This window comes from Anas acuta, chromosome Z, assembly GCF_963932015.1.
Source record: "Anas acuta chromosome Z, bAnaAcu1.1, whole genome shotgun sequence".
Lineage (NCBI taxonomy): Eukaryota > Metazoa > Chordata > Aves > Anseriformes > Anatidae > Anas > Anas acuta.
The window spans coordinates 19,347,715-19,366,212 of record NC_089017.1 but is presented as its reverse complement, the minus strand read 5'-3'; the positions used below and the strand labels follow the sequence as shown (position 1 = coordinate 19,366,212).

The window sequence follows — 18,498 nt, the reverse complement described above, 5'->3', positions numbered from 1 at the left end:
AACTGATCCCACTCTGGACTTGTAACTGCCCAGGTTCAAAAACTCAGGCACACAAATACAGCAGTAAACTACTGTGCAAAATAGAGTTGTCAGGCTAGAAATGACACTTTCCGCATAAAGGAGTTTGATTTTGAATTGAACTCAGATGAAAATTAAAAAAGGAAGGAAGCACGTGGCTGTGCAATCACATGGGTTGTCTGGAGTTGTGTATACCACTGCAAGCAATGCTTGCTCTAGCCCCGTTGTCCTATCCCATCCAATGACTGAAGCTGCCAAGCAGATCTTGCTGTCACACCAGCAAAGGGTCACGTTCAGTAAGATTAGAAAACCTGTGCTTCACCATACTGCCACAAAAGCAATTGTGTTGGAAAAGAAAGGGGTGGTATTGAAGAGTTGTAACTAAAATTTAAATCGGACATTTTGGATACACTAAAATGTTTGCCCAAGGAAGTGGTGGCATCGCTGTCACTGGGGGGCTTCAAGGAAAGGCTGGATGTGGTGCTTAGGGGCATGGTTTAGTGGGTGAAAATGGCAGTAGGGTCACAGTTGGACTTGATCTTGGAGGTCTTTTCCAACTTCAATGATTCTATGCTCCAACTTCTTGTTTTAACAGTCAGCACTTTGTTGTTGTTGTTTTGGCTTAGTTTTTTATGGACAAGATAAAACTTTACACAAGGAAAAAAAATATTAAAAAAAACTCATACCTGAGAATCTGCATAAAAGTCACTACCAAAACTCCAATAAAAGTCTAAAATTTTAATCTTGGAACAATGACCTTTTTACAAAGAGATTTCAAAGACTGAGTGTACATATTCACAAAAGCAACAAACTAAGGAATGTTATCCATAGCTGTGTTCATAAATAAAAGATTCTAAAAGCAGTGTGATTGATCTCATTTAAACCTTGTCAAGATACAGGCAGTACAAATTTTAAACATTTGACTTACCTTTACACTTACTAGATAGTCAGTTTATTCAATTATAATGAGTCTGAAATAGATTCATTTCAAAATCAAAAACAAGTATTCTAGTAAGAGCAAAAGCTTGAACTTTAAAGTGCTTATTAGACACCCAACATTTTAGGTGTAATTAGGAAATGCTAATGATAAGATTATTACATTCCTTAAATAGTCTGAAAGTACAGTATGTACACGATCTACAGTCTTGTCTGTATAAACAGTAAATAATTTACCTTTGTATCTGAAATGTGTCTAGTAATGAAGTGATGCTGAAAGACTACCTTGATTTTGCTAGGAAAAAAAAAAAAAAAAAACCACAACGGAGAAGTCATCCTACACATACAATCATCAGAATTCTGTGCCCTAAGTGCTGCCATTGTGGTAAATCCCCTTGAGTAATTCTGTTTACACCACTCATGGAGCACCTACCAGTACATTACCATCAAGAATTACAGCAGATCTCTTGTGATGGAATTGCTTAGGTCCCTAGAACAGGCAAGGCTTCTACCAAGAGGAATTGTAATGAGACATAAGTCCCTCAATTAAACAGAAGAAATATGTGCTGCAGTGTATTACATTTTGTAGCAACAAAAGAACTTTGAACTAGACTGCCAAAACATAAAAATTTAGATGTCATATATTTTAGCTTTTCAGTGAACTGTAGTGCTTATAAAAAGTAAGACAAAATTGATTAGAGGCATCTGTAACAAATTAAAAAGCCTACATCAACTTTTTTACAAACTCATGATTAGTTAATTTCAGTGCAGAACCACACTGTATTTCCCAGTCAAGTCTCTCACCCAAATCAAACTTTTCCATCTCACTACCAGCCCACTGCAACTTTGACTTAAGGTTTTGTAGCCTGTGGTATTATCATGCACACAGGTTAAGCCTGTTTCACACAGGACTAATACCAGGCATCTGTGAAACGTTCATATTGTGCCTTACTGTAATCCCCATGGCACACACACTTCTCAACATTTCCCCTCTAAGCACAACTTGACAAGCTTTCAAAAATGCAAACACCCTTAAAACACAAGAAACAAGAGCGTTCATGAAAATACAATAAAAAAATATTTAACTTCCTCTTGTTGTTTTTCATTTCTCATCTGCTGAGAACAGCAACACATCCTTCTCTTGCAGTCTTTCCACCAATTTTACAACCGGACTTTGTAATTTTTAGGAAGACACAAAACTACATTCACTCATACACAGTAACATGATTACAATAATATCAAAAGCCATACACTAAAACAAAAGTGAACAATCCATAAACATATTGGAATTCCATAAAAAGAGGATTTTAACTTTTGGTTAGCATTTCTGCTAGGCTAAAGGCAAAAATCTGCTGTATAAAATGACTTTAACATGTGCAGGAATAAGCCCCGTGTTTAATACTTTAGTTTAACCTCATCTTAGTGTGTGGTCAGCCTGAACTACTAATTTTCTTAAAATAACAGGTAGACAGTACACTGCAAAGCTGTATTTCTTCCCTACTTGTACCCATGAGCAGATTCCTCCCGTGCAAAACCACATTCATGTGAAAAAATTACTGTGAAGTTCAGAAGAGTTGAAGGCAAACACATGTGCATGGGCACCAAGAGCTGTCAAGGTGACAAACGATTCAATGGACTTTCTTCTCCACCTGCAGCAAGCTTCAGTGTTGTTAGCTTTCGAGGGGGGTGCTGTGGACTCTTACGAAGGTTGTCATCCATCTGCAGAGAAATAAGGAGAGCCGGATCTGGCAAACAGTAGAATACAAATTATACGATTAGTCTATTTGTCAGGACTCCTATTAAGAAGTACACTGGTTTGTTGGCTTGTTGGGGTTTTTTTCTTTGGTTGGTTGGTTTGGTTTGTTGGTTTTTCACCTTGTTATTTCAGCCCTAGCCAAAACAGATGTCTTGGTTCCTTTCTACTCCCAAATATCTGCTTTTGTTTTGTTTGCTATTCATGCCATTAGCATATGGCACAATAAACCCAGGTCAAATGGGAATGCTTCTGTTTGAATCATTTCATCAAGATTACCACAGAAAACAACATTGTTACCTTCTTCTAAGAGGTCAAAGTTTCAATTTTGTTCAATACCCAAACCCTGCTAGAAAGCAGATCAGAAGTCAAATTGCTAACATCAATGGATACTTTTGCATGATCAGCACCTTACAGGAACAAATCTTTTTTTCAAATTAGAAATGCTCTGTAGGTGTTGAACGAGTTTAGATTAGCTAAGGATTTCAAAAAGCATTTACGAAAGAGACTGTGATAAGACCTTTCCAAAGACAGGTTAAATTTTGTCTCTGAATATGAAGACTTTACATTTTTACAGGATATCACTCTAATGCCCTATGTGTACTGATGTATCAAAAGAAAAATGGCATGTAGCTACTACAGAATAAACAAAATCACAGAAGACAGCATAGGGGAGATCTTCAAAGACAGTCTAGTCCATTGCACTTCCTCATGGTACAATCAGCTTTATCTAAATCATGTCTGATAGATGTCTACTTTACTCGTTCTTTAAAACTTCCACAGCCACACTTCAATACCACATGGAGATACAATCAATACCTAATGCTACAGAAGCCATACATAATTACTGATCTATCTGATACTCCCATCTTTTTCAGAAAGAAGTGCCTTCTATCCTAGTAAGAGCTTTATATAGAATTAGTTTACTGATGGAGACTGAAGTATTTTTAACCTGAGTTGCACAGCTGTTGACAGGTGCTGAGTAACAGATTTGGAAACAAAGTAAAGAGAAATAAAAGCCAGACACAGAACAAGCAGAAGGAAGGACTGTGTATCAGTCACTACAGCATTCAGCTGAGATTAAGCTGTGAAGAGTGTAGGTCTTAGCAAGACCAGTTTCTGAGTTTTGCTCAGAAGTTTTCTTGCTGAGGTCTTGCAAGACCATTTCTGACTGTTGATAATAGATTTGCTTTCCCCCTTGCATGGTATGTGCACTCATGGGTAGACACACTCCTACCGTTTTTATGCACACTTGCAAGACAATATTGATTGTAATAAACACACCTTTTATGTACAAGTCTTCATTAATTATTCCTTTAAAATTATGTTATTTTCTTTCTACATCTCTACACAAAGTAACTCATTAGAAAAGAAAATTAAACTAAAATGTCCCTTGTATAGTTGCAAGTGTATCTGTAAGCAAGCACCCGCAAAGAAGCAGGAAGGTTAGAGACTGAAGTAAAAGTAACCTTTTCAATCAAGTTGGATTCCTTATTTACAAGCTGTGTGAGTTTCTGCAGATTAGCATCTGCGGTATCCTGTCCAGATGGAGAATGGCCTGGAGGGTGAAGGTAGAAAGATGAAGAGTGAAAAGACATTAACAAAAGCTTTTACAGCCTTAAACAGAAACAAACATTGGAGAGAAAGTTCATTCAGTGTTTTTATCCTTTCTAAGAAGAATTTAAGTGGAAAAGCCGTTTTGTTTCAGAGAAACCAAAGCACTAAGCATTAGCCATAGCAGAGATACAAGTGCATTTTACCAAGGCTTGACAGGCTCTAAAACTGATTATTAAAACTCGCTTTTGATTTTCAATCTTTTCTGCACAACTGTGGAAGTTATTCTACCTCATTTCTTCACAGAAGCTTCAGCACAAATTATATAAAATCTAATTCTGCTTTAGTTACATGCAGAAACCACCATTTCTAATTCAAACAGACCATACACAACAAAAAGCAGAAAAGAAACATATCTTACCTGAGACAGTTAACCTAAAGTAGCAAGTTAAAATATCATCACAGAACCGACACAGGTTGGGAAGCTGTTTCAAATGTTCTTGTAATTGTACTCTGGGGAAGCACACTTTATAAACTGGTGCAAGAAAACCAAATACAAAGGCATCCAGGGTCGTAGGCCTGAAAAGAGTGACAAAACAAAACAACACAAAACCAACGTGACGGAGGTGAGACATTAAGAACTCTAGTACATAACCATTTTCTGCATATATCAAACAACTCAGGATAGAATTTGGTCAACTTCTCTGGCATTCCATCATTTCGTGTCTGATAAATGCTTTGTACAAATTATCTACTGATTTCAGAACTAGTGAGGTGCTGGCAAGCTGAAACAGTAGCTTCTGTATTAAAATCCAGTCATGCACTGAAAAACAAGCCACTCTTAAACACATTTCTGACATAAAAAAAAACACCACCACAAACAAGCAAGTAAGATGGATGCCACTGGAACAGGATCCTCTCTCATGGAGTGGTCCAACTTCAGTAGCTAAGGGAACAGATCGCTCCTCTTACAGTCTCTTGGTGCTATGCTATTGGCAGTATCTTCTTCCTGTTCCATGCACATATGAAGAACAGCTTTCCGAGACCTACACCCTCTTCCCAAGGAGGTAGTAGTGGTAACACATCAGGCTTCAAGTATTTTTTCTACGTAAAGGCACAGGAGGTGACATTTAGTGGCTAGAAAAGAATTCTCTAGTGCTACACTAACTCATCAAGCACCCCACATGAGCAGCTGTAGGCAGCATCTGCTGCTCCGTGGAAAGATGCAGATAAGGGAGCCACTGGACTAACTGAGTCCAAAGACCTCATTTGTGCCCTGTTTACTCATTCACACTTATCTGAAAAAGTAGAGTGTCAAACACGAAACTACTGTGCAGCACCTTTCAACATTGTCAGGTTAAAAAAAAAAAGTCTAAGTGTACAAAGGATCGTGTGGTACCTGTTTCATTAGCCATTAAAAAACAGAAGAAAAAAAAAAGAAAAAAAGAAAAGAAAGCATACTCACGTATTTCCAAAGAAAAACTGAGATGTTCCCAACCTCTTAGACAGGAGATTTAGGCATTCCTTGGCATCCCTGTATATCTGATGAGACACAAAACCATCCAAGAGCCCTAGCTGTAGTACAGGCAAGTACATACAGCATCACACACCATTTGGCAGTGTGCTAGACTATTTATTTCACTTCTAGTCTTTTTACAGCACCAAGTTATGAATTCTATACCACACAACACATACCTGTGCTTCCACTTCAGAGAGACTGTACAGTGGAGGTCCCCCCTTGGTCAGCAAGATCCTGTTAAGAGCTTCCCTGGACATCTTTCCAGGCAGATACAAACTCAGTGGGAAGGGAATCCTCGAGGCAAACCATGGCTTTGTTACGCTGCAGTAATTTTCAGCCTCAACCCAAAATGTGTGCAGCTACATCAACACAAGAAAGAATATCACTGGAATTTAAGCAAGGACACTAGACTTCTCTTATATACATCTTAAAATAAAAGATAATATATTATGACGAATTTGAAAGCCTTGAAGGATAGCTGAAGAAGCTAGCCTATGGTATTACCTGGTCAGAATATTTTTGTCTATACAAATTCAAGTCCAAGTCATTCAACAGACCCAAAGTTTGAGGATTTTTATAGCTCCAATGTACTTACCCTAAATTGGTGAGGGCATGTGGCCATGTGTTATTTACTGAACTGAAAAATGAACTACTGGTGGGTATTTAAATTTCTTAAAAGTTCCCACTGAACAGTTCAAAAAGCCTTCACAGTTGTGCACTCCACATCAGACATACCACATCTTACTCAAAACTTTCTCAAAAGGATCAAGTAAAACAAAAAATGGCCAGAACAGGCTGCTTTCAGGATACTGTTTCCCAAAAAATATCTAAGAAAAAAACACATCAGAGGTGCCATTTTAAAATGTCTTTCATAAATTCATTATTATTACTTCACACCTCCCACACACTTTTTTCCTTTTCCAAAGTTGCTAGGCAGTCTTTTCAAAACTGTACTAATAATGCAAATACATTCAAGCCAGGACTATGGCTGACAGACTTCTCTCAACTGGACGCCTGTTATAATATTCACTTTTAAACATTCTGGCAATTATGAAATATTTCCTAGTATTTACCAGAGCAGGAAGCAGTTTCTCTTCAAGTAGTGCAATATAAGCCAGTGTGTCAGCTCCTTGTTTTGCAGACAATTCATAATCAGCATTGTATTTCTATGAATTTAAAAACAAACAAACAAAAAAACACATTACAAGTAGTATTACACAGAACTTTCCAGAAAGATAATCTACACAACCCAAAACTTCTTCAAACTTAACAGCTAGCAAGTTAGTAAATACCACAATATTTTTCTGGACAAAAAACATGCAGGTAGGCATTTTTTTTCCTTTACTTCTTCAGGCTAGCTACATCAAACATAGCTATGTACCCTCACAACTTCCATTTTAACTGTCCCATTCATTGATTTTTGGGCCCTCCCATTGCCAAAATAACTCTTGTGCCTACTTCCACTGCCTTCCAAGCATTTGCCCAGTAACACAGAGGCAATTTTTCAGTACTCAGGGCTGTAAAAAACAGGTGGCAAATCCCCATCTATATGTTTGAGGAAGCACCTGGCCCTTAACTTGTTAAATACAAAAAAAACAAAAGCATTCCTATCTTTTAATTACCATTCCATAAAGTCAAAAATTGGATGCTAATAATTGAAGACACCTAGTGCACAGCTAAATTAAAGCAGTTACAGCTACCTGAGCTCTTGATTCCGACACAGAATCCTTTTAATGTGTATTAAAAGGGTTGGTAGCTTTTTCGGGAACTTCATTAATTTAGAAACAGTAAAAGGTCAGTGCTGATCTACCTTATTTTTAGATATCTGAAAAGCATTCCCATTACTATTATACTTTGAGTTAAAGAGGGTATTTTTTTCCCCAACATGAAGGAATCTTTGGTATTCAAATGGCTATGAAACTTCTGAATTTTAAAACGACTGTCTGAAAACCCAGCTCAAATGCTCAGTTTTCAGATTCTATTTTTCTCCCCAAAAAGCTTTAAAGTTTCACTAACATGCCATTCATCAGATAATCTTCTTGACTAGGCAGGAACTGAATTTCTGATGTAAAGGCAGAATAGTGGGCTGGAAGACCATCTTAGAAATAAAATGATGATACCACGCTTTATAAGACTTTTTTATACTTTGTGAAAAGATGATGTTGTATAGCTTTATTCTTTGTGAATAAAACATTAGGAGATCTGCAAAAGGCAGGCAAAAGTTGACTACACAATAACATGATGTGCATCAAGAAGTGCTTGCAGACATTTTTATGCAACAAGCTACAGAAAAACTACGTAAATTAAAAACAACACTTATGTATTATCCCTCAAAAAAAAACAAACCAAAACTGTGCAGTGGGAGATGCTTACTCATTTGAACAGTTAAAACCATACTTCCCTATGTGTGATCTCCTAGGTCTGCAAAGCTGTAACAATGTTAATGTATTATAATTAAGAGCATGATGAATCTCAGCGAGAAACTGCTCAGTTGAGGCCAGCTTGTTGTCCTTTTCAACAAAGGGTTTTCTCAAGCCTATTTTTATATCTCTCACAAAACTAATAATCAAACTTTCAAATAGCAATCTGTGATCCACCATTTCACAATTCTCATGTGTGTATGCAAAACAGGAAAGCACCGGGTCAGAACTGGGTTCCAGGGTTTTGGAATTCTGCATCAGTCTATATGGAGTACATGTAGATTCTTTTGAGAGCAACCTACCTGCTTCCTTAAGAAGTTTAGTATTTTTGCTGGCTGGGAAATAACAATGTCTTCTGATATCAGGACTGGTATATCTCCTAGAAGGCACAAATGATGCAGTCAACTGAATTTATATGTAATAATTATAACATAGCTGGGAAGTGACAAGTCACTTCATCTGCTTTCCTTTTCTCCATAGCACGCTCTGATCTTCCAAATATGTATGTATAAACTAGGTTATATGTCACTCAGTTACACAAAGATCACAAACATGTTTAGCATAACGTAGCCTTTGTTAGTAACAACACATAAAAAGGGCCCAGACTGAAGGCAATGTCATCTACTAGCTATTTGACACTTTGAGAACCAGGCTACTGGTATAGATTTCAGATATCCATCTTAAGAAAAATATTCCAACCAGTCCAAATGCCCTCTCAACTCGTTTTTCTCTAGGCCTATCCTTCCTTCTAGTCCTATTTTTCTCCTGCTCTTTGTCTCCAAGCCACTTTTAGCCACCTGTTTTCTCTAGCCTTGCTACAACCACTGCCCAAGCTAATAGTGCACAAATGACCAGAACTAAATAAATCCCTTCTCCCAGAAGCATATTATTCTGCCTTTACTCATTAGATTGAAGAATCAAAGACTATAAAAATCTCTGTAGCAGGAACTACCTTATAGGGCACTCATGAAGTACCTACAACAATGATGAGTCTAAGATGACCTTGATGCAAAATACTATTAAAATTTCATTAATAAAAGACACATATTATTTGGATGTTGTTTTTTTGTTGTTGTTATTTTTGCTTCTTGATATGGATTTTAAGTATCTCGACTATGAAAAAAGCAACAGAACTTTTGAGAAGTATACCCAGCTTGTTCTTTGAATCTCTGCTAGCAGAACATAATAAATCAAATACCAAGAGGCAGAGAGCCAAATTCTACATGGACGTAGTAGTGCCTAAATTGAGGACATATTAAGTTAAAGTGACAGACTACTTTAGCCTTGCAGTGATTTTTACCTCTCTGGAATATACGACAATAACCTAAATGCTGAGCAAACAGATAAGGATTGAGTAGAGGCATGCAACATGCTTCATGTCCTCTGACACCTTCAACCATATCTTCAACCTGTCTGGCAACTAGGTTGTTACTCACCTTTTATGATTCAACCTCTGTAACTCTGCACAGTACTAAACACCCCAGCTAATGTAAGTTACACTTTGGGGCTGATATTCTACTTCCAACTGTACCAGCCTGTTAAATTATGTATAATTAAAGAACGCTACTTCCATATGCAAGCCTAGTTACTATCACATAAACATGCAAACTGCTTTCACTATACCCTCTATTTAAAATGCCTGACATTCCTGCTTTGTTGATTCTCCTTTGCTTCACCCATACACATTTTAATAAAGTGCCCTTTAAGGCATTTTATTTATGTCTTCCATTATTTTACCCCTGAAAAACCATCACACTTGAAAAGCTGTTTATCAACGTATAATGGATACAGGAATAGCATAGGAAGGGGCTGCTCATGGACACAAAACCCAAGGAAACTAAGAAAAGGAAACTTTGAAATTAGAACCCACATTTATAGTGATGAGGATTAGACTAATAGAAATGCAAACAAGGTACCTTTTGGAGTTCTCCAAGAGTTATTTATAGTATTCACTGTCAGAGGAGCACCAGAAAATTTAGCATAAGCCTGCAACAGATTGCAGAAAAGAAACACAAAATGAAGTCGGCATGTGCAAGGAAAGTGTACGACAGCGTTTTAGAAGAGCGGGTCACGGTAACACACGAGCACTGCGACCACTTGGGTTAAACAGGCAACGTCCACCGGCACCACCTGCGCCCGCTGTGGTTTGAACCGGCTGGTTTTTAAGGATTTTTGTTCCCGGAACTTCCAGCCGGGACTGGCACCGAGGGCACGAGTTTTGTTGGTGTCAGCGAGCTGCGGGCCGGGGCACGCCGCCCCCCGCTCCGCCGGGACCCTCGCCCCGCACAGGCCGCGCCCGGCCTCGGGGCGACATCGGGCGGGCGCGCCCCTGGGCGCCTCCACCGCCTCCACCACCTCCACCACCTCCTCCTCCTCCTCCTCCTCCTCGTCCTCCTCCTTCTCCTCCCCGGCAGCCGGCAAGCCCCGCGGCGCCGCGCCTCCCTCCCCGCCGCCCTCCCGTGGTGGCGGGCGGCGTCCCCCCGCCGTTACCATGACGGTCAGAGACTCCGGGTGCAGGGACGGCAGCCCCCAGTCGCCTCCCCAGCAGCTCAGCTCCATGGGAGCCGCCATCTTCTCGGCCGGCAGCGCGCAGCGCCCCGCTGCTGCCCTCGCATGGCCGCGACGCGGGGAGAGGGAAGGGGGCGGAGGCCGTGAGGGGACGGAGGGGCTGCTGCTGGCCCTGGGGGGCTCCCTCCGGTCTTAACCCAAAAGGTTTCCCTGCCTGCTGAGCGCCACCCGTGAACATTGCGGTGGTGAAATTGCCGCCTCGCCAAACCCCAGGTGGTTAGTTGAGGCGAAGTTACGGCTTTCCACGGGAACGCGGACGCTGATTTTTCATCAAATGTTAGGAAAAGTCGTCAGCAATTTGGCTTCACAGATAAGGAACCCTTGACCATATTGTACCAGTCTTGACCAAGTTACAATAACAACCTGCTCACTGTATTTTTTTACTGCAGACATTTAAAAATACCAAGTCTGCATTTCATTTTTGCAGACATGCCACAGCACTATTTACTGTTAAAATACTACACCAAGTAAAACGGTTCCATCCTTCCCACACAAAGAAAAATACCACTGTGCCTTAAAAACAGACTGCACTGACCACCCATACTCAGGTCTACCATTCATAACGAGATGAGGAGACCAAGGGCAAAGCTTCTTCCTCCCTGTCTCCTCAAATCACAGAATCGTCTAGGTTGGAAGAGACCTCAAGATCATCGAGTCCAACCTCTGACCTAACGCTAACAAGTCCTCCACTAAACCATATCACTAAGTTCAACATCTAAACGTCTTTTAAATACCTCCAGGGATGGTGACTCCACCACCTCCCTGGGCAGCCCATTCCAATGCCTCACAACCCTCTCAGTAAAGAAGTTCTTCCTAATATCCAACCTAAAACACCCCTGGCGCAACTTTAGCCCATTCCCCCTCGTCCTGTCACCAGGTACACGGGAGAACAGACCAACCCCCACCTCGCTACTGCCTCCTTTAAGGTACCTGTAGAGAGCAATAAGGTCACCCCTGATCCTCCCCTTCTCCAGGCTAAACAAGCCCAGCTCCCTCAGCCCTCCTCGTAAGACTTGTTCTCAAGGCCCCTCACCAACTTTGTAGCTCTTCTCTGGACCCGCTCAAGCACCTCGATGTCATTCTCGTAGCAAGGGGCCCAACACTGAACACAGTACTCGAGGTGCAGCCTCACCAGAGCCGAGTACAGGGGGACAATCACTTCCCTCTCCCTGCTGGCCATGCTGTTTGTGATACAAGCCAGGATGCTGTTGGCCTTCTTGGCCACCTGAGCACACTGCTGGCTCATATTCAGCCGACTGTCCACCATCACTCCCAGGTCCTTCTCTGCCTGGCAGCTCTCCAACCACTCATCCCCCAGCCTGTAGCTCTGCTTGGGGTTGTTGTGCCCCAGGTGCAGGACCCGGCACTTGGCCTTGTTGAACTTCATGCAGTTGGCCTCAGCCCATCGGTGCAGCCTATCCAGATCCTCCTGCACAGCCTTCCTACCCTCGAGCAGATCAACACACGCACCTAACTTGGTGTCATCAACACACACACCTAACTTACTGAGGGTGCACTGGATCCCCTCATCCAGATCATCGATGAAGATATTAAAGAGGACCGGCCCCAGTACCGAGCCCTAGGGAACGCCACTAGTGACTGGCCTCCAGCTGGATTTGACTCCATTCACGACTCTTTGGGCCCGGCTATCCAGCCAATTTTTAAGCCAACAAAGTGTACACCAGTCCAAGCCATGAGCAGCCAGTTTCTTGAGGAGAATGTTGTGGGAAACAGTATCAAAAGCCTTACTGAAGTCAAGGTAGACCACATCCACAGCCTTTCCCTCATCCACTAAGCACGTCACTGTGTCATAGAAGGAGATCAGGTTTGTCAAGCAGGACCTGCCTTTCATAAATCTGTGGTTTCATAAATCTGTGGTTTCAAATGTCCGTGAAGTTTGTGGCAGAAAGTGCAAGGAAGAAAATCTACCACATGGATCTGAGATCGTTCAACTACAGTTTATGAGGAACATGAGAGAAGAAAAACATACCCATTTTCTTTCCTCAGAAAAATACATAATTGGGAATATTAACAGTAGTGATTGGTTTTCTAATGGCTAATTTACATTTCCCCTTGTAAAGAGGTACTTAAAGTATAGGTTCTAAAAGATACCTTTCTTCACCTCCCTTCAGCAGCAGGTAACTCCCAGTCAGTCCTCCCAGGTACTCTGCTCACCGTGGTGTCATCTCGCTGAGGCGGGCAAGCTATGGAAGCAAGACTGGCTCTTACCAGCCTCAATCCCCAACATCTATTTCTCTATGGAGGCTAAACCAGCTTATGTCTCTCCTTAAGGCAGGTTGCAAGAATGCTTAGAGGTTAACAGGAGAGTAAACTTCCCTTGTGTTGCCTTAGGGCCTAGTTCATCTCTGCACTGTTTTGTAGTCCTGAGCAAAGACAGGAAAAAAAAAAAGGCAATCTGCATCTTCCCTCCCCCATCCTGAAGCTTTCCAGGAGCTTTTTCCTCTTGGTTGCCTGAGTGGAATTCTTATTAGTGTAAATGAAAAGTAAATAGGTATGTGGATGGATGCTTTGACTTGAAAAAGTGGGGTTCCAATTTGTGTTTCTGAAAAAGCAAAACACCCTCTGAAACTTTGAAACGTCATCTTCTACACACCCTTTTAATGAAAATGTGGCAGAATCAAACCCATAAGTGTTGACATAAGTATAGAAGGATGTGGCTTAGAGTTGTACTTTCCTGAAATTGCACTTGCATTAGGATTTCTATATCTTAATTTCCCATGTATCCTGACTTTTAATCATCCATATAATTTCATAAGCAGTGAGTCTCTTGATGGTTATTAGGAGCAAAATATGACATCTGAATTAGGCAGTAGAGATTCCTTCCTACATCCTCTACCTCATTACTTAGAATTCGAACAAGCTATGGACACTTGCAAAGCAAAAAGTATCACATTGGCAGCTTCTCTGTATTCTCTACATTTAGAATTTTATCATTTTACATAAGATAAGCAGGACAAATATTTTAACAGTAGAGGTTTACTTACTTGCAGATCTTATATAAAAAACGACAGTCTTACATTCCTGTAATAAAATTCCTCATAAAAGTTTACCAGTTCTGTGAAAGTTTCTTGAAAATAAAATGCCCAATAACCACTTCCTGTTTTGTGTCCAAAATATTAACATCCAATAAGTTAAGTTGAAGTTTGTTCTTCAGTAGAGTTTGTTCTACAGAAGAGTAAAAAAGTGATAGATAATATTCTATTGTTATTATTGAAAATGATGGTTAGAAGGTCAAATTGTCCCATCCAGACAGCAGATAAATATTATACTCTGTGAAAATCCCTTAAAGAAGGTTGTGCTTGAACACAAAATCTCCTTCAGTCTGTAACATGCTCTACTAATAAAACTGAACGTAGAAATGAAAACTTGAAAAATTGCAGCAACCTTTTTACGTACTGTCTAGGTTCATTTAAACATGGAGTTAAACAAAGATATTGTGAATTTACCCTGCTTTGTTTTATTGTGCAGTATGCTCTGATTGCCACATTTTGCTTCAATGGGTATTCTTGGTGAATAAGCACAACCAGAAAGCAGGCAGAGCAACAACAGAATTTGGCTCTCACTAATGTAATACTAATGAGTATATAATGCTACAAACAAGATCTTCCTCCCATAGGGATGATTTGTATCAGTCCAACAGACCCTACAGTAACTAAATCAGGAGTGGAAAACAAGTTAAAATGATGTATTAAATATTTTTGACAGAGAAGGGAACTGTACAAGAAAATATTTCCTACATTTTGATAAAGAAATTATAGGGTAAATGGTTGTAAATAATTGATAGTCTTCCCTTAGATAGGTGAAAGCAAAACTTTACCATCCTTTTAGCATTTTTTTTTTTGTTTCTGTCAGCTCTTGTCACTGAATACTTCAATATGCAGCTGTGATGATTTTACAGATCTTCAAGACATTTATGTGTCAGGTGTGTAAACCTGTGTTTTCAAAGAACGCTTTTTGGTGACTAAGGGTTTCTCCTTCGTGCTCACAGAATGCAGAGCAACATCCCTGCTGCTCTAGGTCCAGGTATTAGCCTCTCCAAAAATCCTGTGCTGTCTCCATCCTCTTGCTCAGGGACAAGTTCTGGACTGAAACTTCCTTCTAGGAAGCTCATGCCACTGTAAGTCCCCACTTTTTTTGTTTTGTTTTGTTTTGTTCCATGTCTTTACCTCTATCCCTACTCCTTCCTTCCTGCTCTGTAGTGCTCTGCTCCCACTGCTCTGTTTTCTCTTCTCACTCAGCTGTGCTGCTGCCAGCTGAAACCACCACATCATACTCTCACTTCCACCACATGGGCAGGGATGGTGGGAGTGAAACCGAGGCGCTTCTTACTGCGTGGAGACATACACGTAAGAGCAGTGGGGTGAGGACGTGGGAGCACATTGTGCTGGGACACACTGGTTACGTGGGGAGGCACTCTCCAGCCTTGCAACAGGCAGAGAAAGAAAACAGGCAACTGAAGGGGAGGGTCAGCGCTTACACGAACAGGCTAAGGAGCACAGTGTGTTCAACGGCATGGGGTATGTGCCACGTGTGAGGGCCACTAAAGGGGAGGTGGAATATAGGCCAGCTGAAGGTGTTTGAAAATCCCACTGCGTGTGTTGGAGAGGAGCCCACGCCCGTGCCCTGCGCAGCCATGCAGGCAGCCCCTTCCCTGCGCAGCGTGCTGTGTCTTGCCTCGCACACAATGAGCCCCCTGAGGGCTGTGCTCTTCAGAGCTTGTTAGCTGTACGCGCCACCTGATGTGGCTGAACACTAATCAACCCTACTTTGCTCCTTAACATAAAATTTTCCCTCCCATTGTTGCCCTTGTTCTTGTGATGTAGATAGCATCTGACAGCTCCGGCTATTCCCGCTGTGTGCCGGGCAGCAAGCTGGCAGGGGAGCAGCCACGGCCTCACGGCTTTCCTCTGCTGTGGCAGAGGTTTGTCTGCGGGCTGGGGGGGCACACAGGGACACATGGGGTGAGGAGGGGTGCACAAGCAGGTCGGGAAGCTCGCTGCGTGCTGTTAGTTCATTCACTGCGTGCAGAAGCACCTGGCCGTCACCCGGTCCCTCGGGACACCTCCTGCTTTGCTGGCAGAAAGCGCAGAGGGGGTCAGCTTGCCTGCCAGCTGGTTTCATGGGTACGTCGAACAAACCCAAACTCTGGGGCTGAGTCGCCCCCCCAAGGGGGCTGCCTTGCCTGTTCCCTCGCTTCTTGAAGTGTCAGCAGCGCAGAGGCTGGAGTTTCCTGGAGGGGACACAGCGGAGCAATGACACCCTGGGGGGGGTGTCATCGCCCCAACTCGAGGGCTCCTCAGAGACCCCCACCGGCCCCGGGGCCGTACCCAGCCGGCCCCCTGCGGGCGGACCCCGACCCCCTCCGCCCCACAGCGGCCGAGCCCGGCCCCCGCCCGCCCCCTTCGGCCCAGGGCAGCCCGCCGCCGCCCCTCCCCGTTAAACAGCGGTCCCGGCGCGGAGCAGCTCGCCGTCCTGCCCTGCCTTTTACCCTCCTCTCCCTTCCCGTCCCCTTCTTTGCCCGGCCCGGCCCGGCCCTGGCCGCCATGGGGTGGGATGGCGGCGCTGCCCTGCTGCTGCTGCCCCTCGCCCTGCAGCTGTGCCCGGGCCGCGCCGCGCCGCCCGCCCCCCGAGGTAAGCCTCCGTGTCTCTATATCCATGCCTCTAGAGCTCCTTTCTTTATTCATTTGGCCTCCCGTCGCTCACAGGAGGCTCTGGGTTTGAGCCTCCCTGCTGCTGGCTCGGGGAGGGGAGCGCGCAAAGTACCTGCCGAGCTCCCCTGCCTCTGCCCCTCCGCCCCGCCTGGATTCAGGTGTCCCTCGCTGCTCCATCATCCGGCGTCTGCCCCCTCGAAAATCGGCAGAAATGGTGGATCTGGGGGCGCAGGGGTGCGCGGCAGCCGCCTCGAGCACCCGAAGTGTGCTCCGCAGCTGCGAGGTGCCGGCTTTTGAGCGAGGGGTGAAACCGCGAGGCGATGGGAACGCGCCCAGCAGCTCCAGGTGGGAGAGTGCATCTTACACGGGGAAAAAGAGGCTGCCTAAACCCAGCCGTGCCTCGTACAGCTGTGTGGTGTGCGTACGAGGTCAGCACCTGCTCTGCTGTAGAGCGCGCATCAAGCGAGCTGCTGGCATTTTAATGTTATCCCTTGGCTCGGCAGGTGAAGCAGAGCTGCAAGAGAGGTTAATTTGGCTGTGATTTCTGAAAGCCTGCATAAAAATCCGTCGTGATTAGAAATATTTCAGACAATTAGTCATCGTTGTTTAAAAAACAGTTCAACATAATTGATTTTTTCTTTCAACGAAATGACTTTTTTTTCCAACAAAATCAAGAAACCCACTTTGGCAGGGCAGTTGGCAGTGAAAGAGCCGGCTCTCAGCCTGGGAAATCTGTAAGCTTGTCAGCCCGAAATCATTGCAGTGGGGTCGGGCTTTCACTCAAAATGACCAATGGGTCAATAATTATTTTGAAACGTGCTGAGCAGTGGTGGAGCTCTATTTACGTATGTACAGTTATCATGGTTAGTTGTGACTGGAGAAGAATCCTGGAGGGTTTCTGAAAGCTGGAGAAACATGGCAGCAGTATTAAGGGAAATAAGGGTATTTTATTTTGTGCTCTGTGCTCTCTTGTGTCACTAATTTATTTTTATCATGTCCCTTCCTGACATGTATTTTAGCTCCTATTTTGAGAGCTAATCTTGATGTTTTCGGTCACATCTCCAAAGATTGTTTTGCAGCAGTGTCCATGTGTAGCTTACTTCTTGTTACCATTCTCATAGGATGGTGAATTGGTCCCTTCAAACAAACAAACAAACAAAAAAAAGAAAAAAGAAAGGGGGGAGAGCTGGGGGAGAAGATTTTTGGTCTGTGCTGAGTGTTCTGAGTTCAACCTGGTGGGTACACACAGTGGCACTTGTGCTCTCAGGCATGCCCAAGCTGTTGCTCTCACTGCATCAATTGAAACCAGATGCTTGTGCCTTCCAGCTTTGGCAGTCCTATCTTACCAGTTTGTTTTCAAGTCTGCCTTTCCAAGGAGAGAAAAGAAAAGATGAGATTCTTCTTTAAAAATGAAATCTGAAATCCTTGTAGATCTTGTTCCTTCCAAACAAGCAATTCTCTGTAAGGTTTAAGAGCTGTCTGCCTGCCAGCTCTACTTAGGGTGGAGGATGAGCTTTTCTTAACCCCACTGTTCTTCTGCTAGCCACTTCTGCTAGCACATGTGTAACTTAAAGCAAAGGATAGATTCTCACACCTCTGCATGCTATTAATGAAGACACCACAAGAGAGGGTTTAGTAACATGCTGCTGAAGGATCCAGATCAGGCAGCATGCTTTATGGAATGCAGCTATCAAGTAAACTAGTCTGAGCATTCATTTAAATATACAAATTTAAAGAAATCAATCACGTTTTTCTGTAAGGTTAGACAGAAGTTTGCTGGTGTCTAATCATTACTTTTATAATACTTCTGTGCTTTGTATGAAATCGACCAACAGAGCTAGAAGTACTGAACAAAATGTGATAGCACACTTTTTTTCCTGTCAGGCTTAAGTGCTGTATTGCAGTGCTCCATTTGAGGACACAGCTGTGTAGTAATGGTTATTGCCTGCAAAATGGTGTTGTACAGAGTAGTGAGTTGCATGTCAGTCTTTTGTTTGAGGAACTGTTTTGCTTTCTGTGGACCAAATGTGCTGAAATTCCCAGCCTTTCGCCACTGCT

The 18,498-nt window shown here is 42.8% G+C and overlaps 2 protein-coding genes across 7 annotated transcripts in view; one reads left to right on the top strand and one right to left on the bottom strand.

Moving 5' to 3' along the window:
• Nucleotides 1-741: 741 nt before the first annotated feature.
• Nucleotides 742-10,961, bottom strand: MTX3 (metaxin 3). 5 transcript variants are annotated; one of them, XM_068666978.1, is made up of 9 exons: nucleotides 10,691-10,865; nucleotides 10,117-10,186; nucleotides 8,503-8,579; nucleotides 6,854-6,946; nucleotides 5,957-6,139; nucleotides 5,727-5,803; nucleotides 4,683-4,840; nucleotides 4,177-4,265; nucleotides 742-2,699 (listed from the first exon to the last, which is right to left on the bottom strand). In XM_068666978.1, the coding sequence occupies exons 1-9, from the start codon at nucleotides 10,769-10,771 to the stop codon at nucleotides 2,625-2,627; spliced, it is 903 nt and encodes a 300-aa protein (XP_068523079.1). In that variant the 5' UTR covers nucleotides 10,772-10,865; the 3' UTR covers nucleotides 742-2,624. The 5 variants fall into 5 exon arrangements, with proteins under 5 accessions (XP_068523079.1, XP_068523078.1, XP_068523082.1 ...); XM_068666977.1 differs by having other exon boundaries at nucleotides 742-2,673; nucleotides 10,691-10,863; XM_068666981.1 differs by lacking the exon at nucleotides 10,117-10,186 and having other exon boundaries at nucleotides 742-2,673; nucleotides 10,691-10,961.
• A 5,240-nt stretch (nucleotides 10,962-16,201) lies between these two features.
• The window catches only part of THBS4 (thrombospondin 4), a 38,836-nt gene continuing 36,539 nt past the window's right edge, over nucleotides 16,202-18,498 (top strand). Inside the window, exon 1 of one of the 2 annotated variants that reach the window (XM_068667076.1) lies at nucleotides 16,202-16,420. In XM_068667076.1, the coding sequence (XP_068523177.1) occupies nucleotides 16,333-16,420 (88 nt within the window). In that variant the 5' untranslated portion in view covers nucleotides 16,202-16,332. The remainder of the gene's footprint in view (nucleotides 16,421-18,498) is intronic. The other variant, XM_068667075.1, reaches the window with a different exon arrangement.

Bases quoted from the DNA above. Each gene is read 5' to 3' on its own strand.
- MTX3 (XM_068666981.1), bottom strand. From the start codon at position 10,946: ATGTTCACGGGTGGCGCTCAGCAGGCAGGGAAACCTTTTGGGTTAAGA. The intron at 4,266-4,682 runs GTAAGATATGTT...TTCACCCTCCAG, and splicing joins CTTTAGGTTAACTGTCTCAG to GCCATTCTCCATCTGGACAG. The intron at 2,674-4,176 runs GTTACTTTTACT...ATTTCTCTGCAG, and splicing joins AATCCAACTTGATTGAAAAG to ATGGATGACAACCTTCGTAA.